At 41.2% G+C, this 13,891-nt stretch overlaps 1 protein-coding gene and 1 long non-coding RNA gene across 11 annotated transcripts in view; one reads left to right on the top strand and one right to left on the bottom strand.

Moving 5' to 3' along the window:
• The window catches only part of cacna1g (calcium channel, voltage-dependent, T type, alpha 1G subunit), a 221,697-nt gene that overhangs the window by 89,927 nt on the left and 117,879 nt on the right, over positions 1-13,891 (bottom strand). For 7 of the 10 annotated variants that reach the window (XM_080305606.1, XM_026177281.2, XM_026177279.2 and 4 more), the window contains 5 exons: positions 9,813-9,906; positions 8,724-8,905; positions 7,319-7,657; positions 7,000-7,179; positions 6,525-6,625 (listed from right to left, as the gene is read on the bottom strand). In XM_080305606.1, the coding sequence (XP_080161732.1) occupies positions 6,525-6,625; positions 7,000-7,179; positions 7,319-7,657; positions 8,724-8,905; positions 9,813-9,906 (896 nt within the window). The remainder of the gene's footprint in view (positions 1-6,524; positions 6,626-6,999; positions 7,180-7,318; positions 7,658-8,723; positions 8,906-9,812; positions 9,907-13,891) is intronic. The other 3 variants (XM_080305605.1, XM_026177284.2, XM_026177275.2) reach the window with 1 other exon arrangement.
• On the top strand, positions 6,104-7,925 carry LOC145430452 (uncharacterized). Its single transcript, XR_013911026.1, has 2 exons — positions 6,104-6,326; positions 6,949-7,925. It is a non-coding gene; the product is annotated as an uncharacterized LOC145430452 (long non-coding RNA).

Genomic DNA, 13,891 nt, shown 5'->3' on the forward strand with positions numbered 1-13,891 from the left:
GCAACCAACAATACCTACTATGAAACTAACCACCAACTGGAATTACTGTAATAGAAATGCAATTTACAATTCCACCTGTGCAAGGAAAAAAAAGTGTTAAAATTACAGCAACACCTTAAACCAAACACAAACATCTCATGGAAAAAAAATCATCCATTGCAACTACGGCAACAAAAGATGGCAATCCAAGAAACTTACCCAGCTATGGGAACTATGGCAAAACCTTTAACAGTATGTTGCAAATCCTGCAAATACAAATTCCATCAACAGTAAACCAACTGCAGGAATTACAGCAACACCAATAACTAATCACAGTGACTAATCAAAGTAAATCAGTTACTAAAATTACAGCAACACCTCCTGCAACTAAACTACCAACACAAAACAAAAAATATAGCAGTACCTGCAACCTACAACACCAACTCAGCAACTACACCAGCTGCTGCTAATCTTGCAACTAAGATATCTATTGATACTGCAGTGGCACATGAAAAAACAGCAGCCTTAACAACTTAAACAGGTAGTATAAATACAGTACCCATCACAGCGGATAGCCGCCCCTCCCTGAGCCTGGTTCTGCTGGAGGTTTCTTCCTGTTAAAAGGGGTTTTTTCCTTCCCACTATTGCCAAAGTGCCTGCTCATAAGGGGTCATATGATTGTTGGGTTTTTACTGTATTTACAGTACAATATAAAGCGCCTTATGGCGATTGCTGCTGTTATTTGGTGCTGTATAAATAAAATGTAAAATAAAAACAAAAACACATTGACTTCTGGAACAAACCAGCAACTAAATCAGCCTCTTCAGCAACAGAAACAGTTTTCAGTAAATAAGCAAAGACTGCAGCGTCATACGTTAGCTATTACAGATATATCAAAGTGCATGTAGCGTTGTTATTGTAGTCAGCTGGACTTTGATTTTATTTAATAGCTGAGCTGATGAGATTTTGGATCATTGACTTTGTAAGAGTGTGTCACATTTTACAAGCATTTCAAGTGTGTTTCGTCTGGGAAACCCTCAGATGTACAAACACTGGAGCAAAATGTGCAGTGTTTCCTCTGAGCTGCACTGGCGTAGACATTTAAAGCGCCACGAAATGGTTCTACTCATGCTAGTGGAGGCGTGTTCCATAAAACCTGGAATAATACTATGTGCCGCACAAGGGCATTCATAAGAAATGAACAATCTCATTTAATTTAAGAGCGCTTGTCTCGCGTACAGTAACTCTGTAATGAAGAGCTGTAGATTTAGGAGTCATTAATTATGCCTTGCTTTCATTACACAACATGAAAAGGTTCTCGTGGCTTTCGGTTTGTGACAGCAGGGAGAAAGAGGGAACGCTTGTCATGTATGGCAGCAGGGATTAAACTGTGCATCAAATCCACTTTGATGCCTCGTATCAGCAGAAGTGTACAGCAGAGGACAATATTGTGAGGCTCAGATCTGGATTTCAGGCTCTATTTGGCAATACAAGCATCGCTGTGTCGACACTTGCTGCATTTGTGTGGCACGTGTGTATGCGAGTGTGTTATTCATTGTCGTACAGGCTGTGGTATTTCATATCTGTGTGCAAGAGGCTTAATGATAAAGAGTTTGTGTGTTTTCCTAAAGTGGCGTAGCAGCTCCTCCTCTGATGTTAGAAGAGCTCATTCTCTGGATGTGAACTTTCATGTCAAAGTCAAATAACCTCCTCTTCTTCAAAATGCACACTAAAAATAGGGGGGGAAAACAAAAAAAACCTGCCACTACAAGATGAAGTGGAAAATGCTCCGTTCGAAACACTCGCTGACATCTTTCTATGACGGATTTCGACGCGAGCTTGAAGCTTTGCCCTGAGATGATATTTACTGACCTTTTGAGTTTTCTAGCATCAGAACTTTTAAATGACAGCTGACATCATTGACTTATTCATTGCGGTTAGTTTTAGCTTTTCAAATGTCACAAAGAGCATCTGAAAACTCCTCTCTTGTATAAAGCTTTGAAAGTCCTTTTCTTAATCCTCTGAAACTGCTGATGGTTCTGTAGACTGGCCACCATTGTTAATTAGAATGTTAACATGATTTATTACTCCAACTTGTGGTACAAACTGGTTTTCAGGTTCAGCTTCCAGGTTCAGCTTTAGTTGATATCTCATCAACACAGTACAGTGGTCCCTCATTTATCGCAGTAGTTAGGTTCTAAAAATAACCCGCGAAGTAGCCAACTTTATTTTTTTACAATTATTATAGATGTTTTATGGCTGTAAAACCCCTCACTACACACTTTTTTCTGACAGGCTCAAACATTTCCACACTTTTCTCTCTTGTTTAAACACTCTCAAAGTTCAAAACTAGAAAAATAAGTCCAGTATTACAGAATGAAACCAAAGGCACCCGCGGTTGCCTTTGATGGTGCAAAACATTTCGTCGACATTTTTTGCATTTGTTTGAGAAAACTTACGAACATACAGTACGACACTACAGAGTCACACTGCTGAACACTTTCTGTATTGTACAGGAGACACGACATGAGATTGATTGACAGTGGTCTACAGCCAATCAGTACGCAGAACAAAATGGGCTGTAAAAAAAAAAGAAAAGAAAGAATTTCAGCAAAACAGCGAGACCGCGAAAGGTGAACCGTGTTATAGCGAGGGACCACTGTAAATACAGTCAAGTGGGGTGTGTGACTGAGTAGTTTGCAGAACCACCTAGCACTGATAACCTGAAGTAACCTTTATATGTATGACATTAACAGTCTGTCATGTCATTGTGGAAGGATTCTTCTTTACATTGTTGCTTCATTTCACTTTTCTTCATTTGCAGGCATTTGTGCAGTTATGCCCTTAAGATCCTGACACAGTATTTCTGTGTGTTTGACGTCTGGGCTTTGACTGGGTCGTTGCATGAGCTCATTTCAGACTAGTTTTAGCTGTCAGAACCATGACCTCACATTTCACTGTGGAATACTTTGCTACTCAGAGGAGTTCTTGGTTCACTCAGTGACTACAAGGCATCCAGGTCCCATGTATGCAAAGCAAGCCCAAATCATCACCCCTCCACCACTGTGCTTGACACTCATTGGGTGTTCAATTAGTTTGTGCATTATGACCAAAAATCCCCACTTTGGTCTCATCTGTCCAAAGGACATTGTTCCAGACACTTCAGATAGAAATGTAGCGGGTCGGCGCTGGCATGGAAGTGACTGGCATGGAAGTTTACAGCACAGGGTTAAGAAGGGGTTACGTCATATGTTATGATGTAGATTTCCTGCTGCACTATAATTCAGGCATTTCCTAAGCAGCACGTGGCTGCTACCGTAAGTCCCGGACTACAGAGTGCACCTGATTAAAAGCTGCAAGCTCTAATTTTAGAAAGAAAATCAATTTTGTACTTGTACAGGCCGCACCCGATTTTAAGCCGTATGCGTTTCACTCGTAATATGAGATATTTACACAGAAATATTACACGTGAGGATTTTTAACGTTTAATTTAATCTGTAAGGTAACATAAACATGGTAACATAAACATACAAAAATACATACTGCAAATGCTTTTTTTCCTCGAACAGCGCCTGTAACACGGCTACCTTTAAGTATACGTACGTATCAGTAACACACAAATTACGTTGCTTATGTTTTTTTTACGGAACAGTGCACAAACAAGATAACGTTTCTTAACAACCGGTAAAAATATATACCGTATATATACTACTTATCAATTTTATTGGTCTACTGTTACCAAGAAGAATGTTTTTGGCTGCATGAAAAAAAAATGCATTCGCCACACAGGGTTTATGCTCTGCTTCTGCGTGAAGTCCAGTTCACCATTAACTTTTTATAATTATCTGAACCGTGAACCGTTTTTTCCCACACTGTGTTCACAGTGTGGGAAAAAGGTAGTGGCTTATGACCCGAAAACTACGGTACTTAACTTCTTAATTTCTGTGGAAAGAGTAAGGGCTTCCTTAGTTTCTCCCTGTGAAAACCTTTTTCACATGACTATTATGTTTTGGACATAAACTCACAGTTCTCTCACATTCTGCTCACACCTTCAAAATTCATATTTTTCAGCATACTTGTAAATTTTGTCAATTGAGTGTTTTGTTCGTGCCCTTTTTGCAAATTGCACTCACTTCTCATAATTCCCCTGCCACTTTAACAGTGTAGGTGGTAGACTGTCTGGTCCGCTTGCATCCTCTGCCTTAATTTTTCATGACCTCTTTGTAGCTAAAAAAGACAAAATCCACTTATACTAATTACTCAGTTCTTCTTGTGTGCATTCCAAAGAATCCATAAACAGCATCCCTTCCTGTGTGCTGGATGATTGCCTTCCTGGAAAGAGCTGACGGATGCTGGGAACAGTTAACATTTTCTTCAACCTGCACGGGTACATATTTCCTGATAGTGGAAAGCGGCAACATACACACATAAAAAAAACGAGCCACACATCATTGCTTTCACTATTTAAAGGAATTTTAAAACCCGCTCCCTGCTTCCTGTTTCTTCTATTGTTGCCTGTATCTCACTATCTGCTGACGTGTCAGTTCTCCCACAAAGTGCAGCCTTCTTTTGGGTTTAATCACAGTCTGTACGGGGTACCGCATGGGCCCTGCACATCTCTGGTCCACATGTTGACAGACCACTGTTCTTTCTTACTGCGAACATGTCTAATCGCTGTGACTGTACCTCAGTCTGCCTGCACAGCTGGCCCACTCCTCCACTCATTAAAAACTTCCCCTGCAGTAATCATCAGTAGCGGCAGTAACAACAGCGTAGCACAAAAGGCAGGTTGAGGTGAACTCGGGTCCATGTGAAAGCTGCTGGAGTTTGGCCTCCCGCCGTGCTGCTGTCTCTTGATGTGATTGTGAGCACAGGCAGGCGTCTGCGGTGGTTCAAGGCCAGAATGGGCGCCACGCTGAGCCTATGTCCTCGGTGTCACTCTCAACGATAGCCAGCTCTCGCAGCCTGCTGTGACTGAAAGCCAGCTAGAAGTCCAGTTTGAGTCAAGCTCCTTCAGTTTTCTTACTACTCCAACAGGAGCAGAATACATGGAGCTTTTCTTATTAACCTTTTCTAAATTATAAGTTATGACCAACAGAGAGGAGAACCAGCCACAGTTTTTAGACTCGCATATGCACTGTAGCTCTCCAACACTGAACAGATGGGAAATTATCTCTAATAATATGGACGTACACTTGATTTTGATCTTAATTTAAAGCATATGATAAAGTGTTTTGTTTAAATAATGTATCAGTCAGTATAACTTGAGTTTAGGATCAACTGTTGTTCACTTTATGAAGAAAGCAAGAAATACCAGAATTTTCTGCATAGTAAATCTGCTCCCTTAAAGCCCTGTGCCTGAATTATACTTGGTTACATTCACACAAATTAGCTCAAATAAAATAATTATGTGTATATTTTGTCATTTTAAATGTTAGTGAACCAAGTGGATCAAATTCCAATACAAAAAGAGCTATTTGACTCGTCGGTAACAAAAAAAGTCCAAAGATTTCAGGTGGAAAAAAAACCTTTGGATAAATGTGGATCATTTGAGGCATAAATTGCTGCAAAGTAATTAAAATGCTACGTCAAAATCAGTGCACAACCCCGTGGTGTTAAAGCTGGCACACTGTTAAAATACAGCAACGATTTCAGTCAGAGCCAAACAAACACAGCCCCCTGATACCACTGCAGGAAAAAACACAAAATACACATACCATATAAATACACAAGCTGAAACCAGTAACCATGAGTATGATATATAGATATTATTTAAAATCTTTTTGAGTTTACTGAGTCTTTAACACTCCCCTTATGCTTCCAAATTCATCATTAAATTAAAACCATCACAGCAAAAGATTAAAGCATCTTCTGAGTTGAATTGGCTAAAATACAGCTCCTGTCATGGCGGGTTGTTCTGGGATGTTTAATTAGCATGTTGTTGTGGCTGGGGCAGCAGGCTGGGGGCCAGGGTGTTGCTTAGTGTTGCCTTCGCAGCCACATCTTCTGAACAGACAGCGGAGACGCTCGGATCAAAGCTCCAGAAGGGGAGGAGGAGTGAGGAAAGAGGGGGCGAAGTAGAAGGGGAGGGAAGCGACAGATTCAGCACGTGGCCAAGATAACATGCAGCACTCAGAGGGAGAAACTCCCTTCCTCCCTCTGCTCCCGCTTACTCACCCCCTGACATGGCAGAAATGTGCAGATAAAAGAGACTTCTGAAGCGAGAATGTAGGACGGAAGAGGCGCTGATATCGGCAGAGGGGAAAAAATGCTGATGCGGTCGCAGTGCGGTTAAAAAACTCTTTGCCATTTTAGTCAGCATCATGGGATGTCAGTCAGACGCAATGGTAAGACTTGTTTCAATCTTTTTTTTTGGTACGCTGATGGCTGCGACAGTAGAAAGCTGCTTATAAGCATCTTCCTTTTGGAACAACAGCGTTCTGTGCCCAGGATGAGTATGTAAAAAAGATAGTTTTATGGCAGAAAAACAAGAGGGCAGGCCAAAGATCTATAAGTGTGGAGGTGATCGGAGATGTGAACATTACCTTGACTCTGAAGGGAAGAGGTAGAGCGACCAGGTATCTCTCTGCTTACACCACGCCGGCTGTTTTTTCTCCAGCCAGCGGAACAACCTGGCAAAACGACCCTGCACGGAGTAAAAAGTGCACAGTGCATTTATTATTCATCTGCACACAACTTCCTGTTGCATATAGTGAGCCACAAGCCCGTTCAAGAATTTCTGAAATATATATGCTTAAAACCCTGTTTGGTTTATATGTATCACAGACAGCAATGGAATAAACAGGGTTCAGTGAAATAGGCAAGAATTAGAAAGACATGCAATATATGCAAATTTATTTGAAGACTTTTAACATGCTTAACCGATCAATAATCAGTTTGGCCTTTGCTTAAAATTCTAATAAACTTTTTTAGCCTAATTGCTAACCTTATACAATTATCTGGCCTTAGACCTGCAAGAAAACCAGTCATAAGAACAAGCCCACTTGGACGGTGACTGACCAGGTTCACCTCCTCCTCTGCGTTCTCGTCTTCGGTGTTCTCTTCCAGCGAGACGTGTGTGGGACCCAGGACTGATGGAGATCCCTTTCCGTTGCAGTCATTGTGTTCTGGGGGCCGCAAATGGCTCAGGGAGGGGGGTCTGGAGCTGTGCATGCTTGCTGAGCGGTACCGGTAGGGCACCTACACGAGGTGAAAAAAAATGTAAATAAAAAACTATGGAAACTAATTTTAAGTTACGACTCCCAGTCAGGTGTCATACTGTCCATGAATCTTAACAATTAGTACGAGGTTTAAACTGATAACTGTTAGAGGGGTCTACCTGGAGTAAAGCATCAGGTGGCAAATCCATTGAGCTCCGAGTCTCCACTGACTCCATCCTCCTGTGCCTGGGCCCTCTCTGCGATTGGGACATGGAGTCCGTCCTGGCCAGTGATGCGTCATCTTCCTCCATCAGTCCACCACCTCCTTCTCCTCCGCCCTCCCCGTCTTCTGAACTTGAGCCACCCTCCCCCGACAGAAGCGACCGTCGCTCCCCGGACTGCCTCTTCTGGCGTTTGTATGATGGAGCACGACCCAGGCTGTTCCAACTGGATCTGCGGCTTGTCCGGCCACTACCGGAGCTCCATGGGGCATAAGGGGAAGAGCTCCGGACACTGGTCTGGAGCAGGAGGGTTGCAACAAACGGGAGGAGGGTAAAAAAAAGTCACAAGTGTAACTGCATGGTGCAGTTTTAATTTTGTGGCTCAGTGTTTTGGTTATGCAAATAAAGCCAGCTGAATACAACCGACGAGGCTTTGCGTGAGGTGAATTTAAGTGAGATTCATGCTGACAGATAGATAGGAGCAAATGTAGGTATCAACATAATCTGTCAGTCTTTCATCGTTGTCATCAGTTTGTCAAATAAAGAGCAGCAGTGGTACCAATAAGTTGACTGTGAGACTGGCGCACTTTATTAATCATCATCAATCATTATGACCCCACACATCATTAGAGCATACAATGTTTTTAGACGCACATTCTGGGGGAAACAGCTGTCAGGAAAGGGGTAAATTCTGGCATTTATCACACAACACATGTGATATTGATAGCTATGTGACAACTTGGAACTGGATTATTACCCAGCAGTAACTTCCAAAAGGTTTAAAAAGGAAGCCAAAATGAACGTAGGGTGGTATCAAAAATTAAACTTCCTCTAACGGCCACTAGGGGCTCACCTCAACCCCACCAAACTGTCAAATGCCATAGACTTTTAATGAGCATGTTTTAACACTGGCACAAAAATCGGGGCTAGTGTGTATAGCTAAATTATGCCTTCAAGCAACATACTGGGGGCATTGATGTTGCCTTTTTTTTTTGCTAGCTAGTAACAAAGTCTAGCATGTTGCTGACCAAGCCAACTAGCTTTTAACAAGTACATAGTATAGTTTTGAGTCAATTTAAATAAATTCAGTTTCATTAGCTTTGTGCCAAATCACAACAACAGTCAGCAGTAGGTTAATATTGTAAGGTAAAGACTGTACACTAATACAGAGAAACCCAACAATCAAATGTTAAGTTCTTAGCACTGGCTAGCTACTTAAACTATGTTTCTAAATAGCAGTCCACAAGCCAAAGGGTGATGTCAAAGTAGCTACATCCATGTTTTAAATACAGTCCATGGTTATTACATGAAAATTGGCATGCCCTTTTGTTTGTACATGAGAATATTAAATAAATACACAAACCGGTGATTTCTCATAGCAGGCTGGGTCTACAGAACTGCTGCTGCCTCGACGAGTCTCATAACCCGGGTTGGATTCACCTCCCACGGGCAACTTTGGTACGGGCATGGGGGTGGCAGCAGTGTGGGTAATTAGCGGTGGAGTCAGGTTAGACTTCAGGTCCACATGACCATTTGCAGGCACTACTAGTGGAAGAAAAGTGAATGAAAAAAGAGGACAAAAACAACACTTTACAGTGGTGAAATTGATAAACTGAATAAAGACATGAGAAAAAGCAGGAATAAGGGAAAATGTGGTACACCCTCAGTCATACAGTGACTATAAAAAACAACAAATATATGCCTCTTACTGTTATTGAGCAACATGAATATTTCAAGAGGGCATTAATCTTATGGGATGCGTAGGAGAGAATATTATGTTTGGCAGCAACACAAATGCATGACGTGCAGGGGAATGCAATTTTAATAACGCTAATTCCTCCGTCTTTGAAACTTTATCCGAGGCCTAGAAGATGTTAGGCTCTTCCAGCTAAGTAAGCAGTTTTACACAGAGCATTTGAAGGGGCTGAAGGGGAGATGATACAGTACATCTGGGAGTTGTACTCTATACATATAGTAGTGTATCCACTGGGCTTTTCAGTCTTTGCCAACACTTATTAGAGGGGATGGTATGAGGAATTATGAATGAGGCCACTCTGCCGACTTGATGTTGTGTAGAGAGATAGCCGGGCACGTGCCCACCGAGAGTGGTCGGAAGCGGGACAAGAGAATGACAATAGGAGGTTACAGACTACAGAAGCCTGAGGAATGTTTTCACAGGGTACTTTTTAAATGCCTGAGGCCTAACTTACTGCTGTATCACAAACTTTTACGTGCAATTTTTAAAGAATTGCAACAGTGTGCAATCCACAGGAGTCTAGCAAAGATAGGAGAGGGGAAAATGCAAACACAGATGGCGGGTGTTTAAACAAATGTTCGTAATAGGGGCTTTAAATGAATCCCACAGGCTTGAACTGAATTGTTCCCGTTGAGCTAAAATCAATATATGTAGTCTATGTACATGCTGTATGAACAGCAGATGGACATGCCTCACCTGCAGAGGCCGATAAATCCTTCTTGCTGCCGTTGACGTCCTCCATGCTTCGTGCAAAGGAATCAATCTCTGAGCATGATTTAGAAGCATCACCCTTGGCACACAAAAAAAGCACACATAAAAAGTGTTACAGAAAAAAAAACCCCAAAACATCTGTGAAATTATCTGGGGGGATTTTTGCAAGATTTAAGAGAAAGCAGGTGGGTTGACGTTGCCTCTAAACACAGATTGCTGCTCAGCTACCTCTACTTTCTGCTTAACGTCAGTTCTGGTTCAGACCTGACTGCGGATCAGTCAGTAGAAGCAACCTCTCTTTGTAAGCAGGTGGGTGGGGGTGTGGTCTTCATGCTCCCGGAGACGGGCGCTCACAGGTAACAGGTGGGGAAGGTCATTGGAGTAAAGCGTTGCCATGCAAGGAGAAGTGATAGAGTTCAAAGAGAAACCACACTGAAAAACTGAAAGTTAAACAGTAACATGAAGCTTTTTTTGTCTTTAGGAGAACCTGGCCCGAATATGAGTTCAAAACTTTGGAGTTGCTGTGACTCATTAACAGCTAAGAGCTTCAGTGTGGTTGCTGGTTCTACGGTTTTCACAAGTACATACAAATACGCAAAATTCCATAAAACATACTCCACTGTAGCATCTCTATAAGTCACTAAAACAGTTTGACTTTTATCAGAACAGCCGAAGAGATTTGGTCTTCTTTTGTTCTCCATCATTCTTCATTTACAGTCTTTGAAGTTGTCCTTTGTCTTTCACCGACTTTTCACGAGCTCCTATAATTACTCTCTTCTAGCCTCTGCCACATGCTGCTTCCTATTTACAAATCCGCTGCAGTTGAACCTCAGCGTCCCTGTTTGTATTTGTTGCGCTACACCAGAGCCCAAAGACTCCATTAATATGTGTGAGAGTGCCAGGTGGATGCTGGATTAATAGAATGCCGACCCAGTGAGTCAGACCTCTGTGGTAGCAAAGTGAATAAACTGTGTGCAGAAAAGCCTCAGGACCTAATCACCATGCACCTCCTTTTGAACTAACAAATTACTTTCCTGATACTTCCCATGAGTATTGGAAAGAAACAAAGGAGGAATGGATATATTGCACATCGTATTTGTTTACTGCGGGAGTGTTGGGTATGCTATCTTTGAGAGACCAATTTGCATTTAATTCTGCAGTTAAATCTACTATTTTGTACCCCAGACCTATCTCCCTTAAACTCTAAAGGATGGGGAAAATACGTTAAGAGAGTCAAGGGCTACTGCAGTCTTCTGTTGTTACCTTGCTCATCACGTTCCTGCATCTAGAGTGCTTCATTTGTTGTCTCGCAGAAAGAAACGTGAAGCTGAAGATATGTGGTAGTTACAGTAGCAGTAATTTCTAAAAACAGATATCAACATATCACGATAGAATTTATGCACCTACTGGGTACAGTGACTTCCTCTCACAGTCCAGTCACATGGATTTTAGTTTAACTTATGATTCTAAATTAACCCTAGGTGTCAGCGTGGGGATGAATGGTTCTCCATCTACGCGTTAACCCAGTGATGGACTGACAACCTTTCCAGGGTTTACCCCAACTGTTGCCATCTGCTGCACTGCAACCCTATTTTTGAATAAGTGGTTATGACAATGAATGGATGGATGGAAACTTCTGCAGTGGTCCTACTAGCGTTAACCGATAATGGCTTTGGCTTTACCCAGGTGAATAGCCACTTCAAAAAACAGGATAAAACTGTCATTGTTTTATTAGCTTTTTACTTTAATATCTGTGTTAAACGCCAGACAGCTATCACAGGTTAGAAGTAGTAGTAGTAAAAGTCAGAACAGTAAGTAATCCTTCTTTATTTTATTTCAAGGGTCCAGTTTGGAACATTATCGTTTTCCATTCTTCCTCTAAAACATATTATTCATAGATTTGGGTTATCTGCCACTTGTACCTTCCTGTTAGACCCAAAGTCAAACAATGATTTGATCAAAACATGATTTTTTTTTTTCATGTCTGAATTGCTCCTTCAACCTTACAGAAGCTTTTGTTATTGGGTGCTGGCTGATCAAGTCAATCAACTGATCAAGTCAGTCTACTAGTTTTTTTCAAAGGAGAAGGTGACCAGTTGCAAGAAATCGTAGCAATTAGTTTTAAGGTAAGCGATATTGTGAACACCTCAGTCACCTTCAAGTTATAAAGAACCCAGCTGCAAGCCTTTTAAGTAGACCCAGGATGTCTGTCTACATTTACTGAGTAGAGCAAAAAAACAAGATGTTAAAAATTACATTTAAGGCTTGACCTTGACTTCAGTAGTTTATAGGGTGTTACAAAGTAATAGTAGTAAGTAATGTTTCTGTATTTAATTTCAAGGGTCCAGTTTGCAAACTGTTACGTTATTGTTTTACATTCTCATTAACTGTTATGGACAACGGAGTAGTAGGGAACAAAATGGTGGGGTTTCAATATTATTGAATATTTTGAGAATAAAGTCAAAATTTTGACATTAAACTTTTTGTTTCAACTAACAAGTGCTTCAGCTGGTATACTCTGTACAGCAGTGTTTCCCAAACTTTTGGAGCCACGGCACATATTTCACATTAGAAAAATCACACGGCACACCACCAAACAAAAATGTCACAAATAGCATATTGATCATTTTTCCCCCACGCACCAGGTATAGCAGAATTGGTTCAGTTTGTCCCCAGTATAGCTTTTTTTGCTTTTTTCTGAACACTACTCGTACTGCGGCCTTCATCTGGGTTGGAATTTTTCTCCAGGACCCAGGTCAGATTGTTTACTTTTTCTTTTCAAATATTTATCTATTGCTATTACGCGCTGCGTTTTCTCACTCACAGCATGACTATTATGTAATTTCTTCTTGGTGTTTTACTGGCAGTTGGCAACCCATTTCATTACAGCAGGTAGTTGTACTGCCCTCTAGTGGTAGAGAATGTAATTGTTCTGCCCGTTACTCACGCTGGTGCTCCGAGTACTAATCAGGTGAAACCAGATAATCTTCCACGGCACACCTGATCATTTTTCGCGGCACATAGAGAGTGGTTGGGAAACACTGCTCTACAAAATGACTTGTGTAGATGAGTTAACAAAACAACTTGATCAGCTGGCCTGTTATTGCTGTAATAAACCATACCCCTCTTTACTGCACAAGAGTGTAACCATTGATATCCTTGCATCTGTCCATTGCCAGCTATTTCTTTTTGCGTAATCCGGCTAGCTCTTCCAACTCTTCCAGGTTTGTGTAGTTTTTCCTTCTGACCACATGCAGCTTTCACCATCCTCATACCTAACTGTACTTACCCATATGGAAAAGCAATAGTAAAGACTTCTAAAAGACTTGCATAAGATGTGGCCTACTTCATATAGTGAATCATATAAGGCTTATATGATTTACTCATGAAAGTGGCCACTTTCTCATTACTTTCATATATTGTTTTAGTAAGTATCCCTCTGGACCCAGTGGAGGTGGTGAGTGACAGGAGAACGGCGGCTAAGCTGTCATCCCTGTTGGACAACGTCTCCCACCCCATGCAGCAGACTGTGACAGCACTGAGCAGCTCCTTCAGTGGGAGACTGCGGCACCCACGGTGTGGGACGGAGAGATTTCGCAGGTCTTTCCTCCCCACTGCTGTCAGACTCCACAACAAAGACTTTAACTGAACAAACACACACATCCACACATGTGCAATAACACTAAGTGCAATAATCCTTTCTGGCATCGTTGTATTTTTACTCAGTTGTATATAGCATTCGTATTCTATTTTTATCTTATTGTATATTTTTATTCTATTTTATTCTACTGTATATAGTATATTATTTTATTCTATTCTGTACAGCTGTGTACTGTATTTATTCTTATTGTATTCTAATTTTTGCGTCATAACTTTTGCACTGTCCACTTCCTGCTGTGACAAAACAAATTTCCCACGTGTGGGACTAATAAAGGTTATCTTATCTTATCTTATCTTATCTTATCTTATCTTATCTTATCTTATCCAAAAGATACAAGTTTTATTTATATAATTTTTAAAGGGATCTTATATCTGTTTTCACTCTTGTTTTACACAAGACAGAT

This window comes from Astatotilapia calliptera, chromosome 8 (genome assembly GCF_964374335.1).
Source record: "Astatotilapia calliptera chromosome 8, fAstCal68.1, whole genome shotgun sequence".
NCBI lineage: Eukaryota > Metazoa > Chordata > Actinopteri > Cichliformes > Cichlidae > Astatotilapia > Astatotilapia calliptera.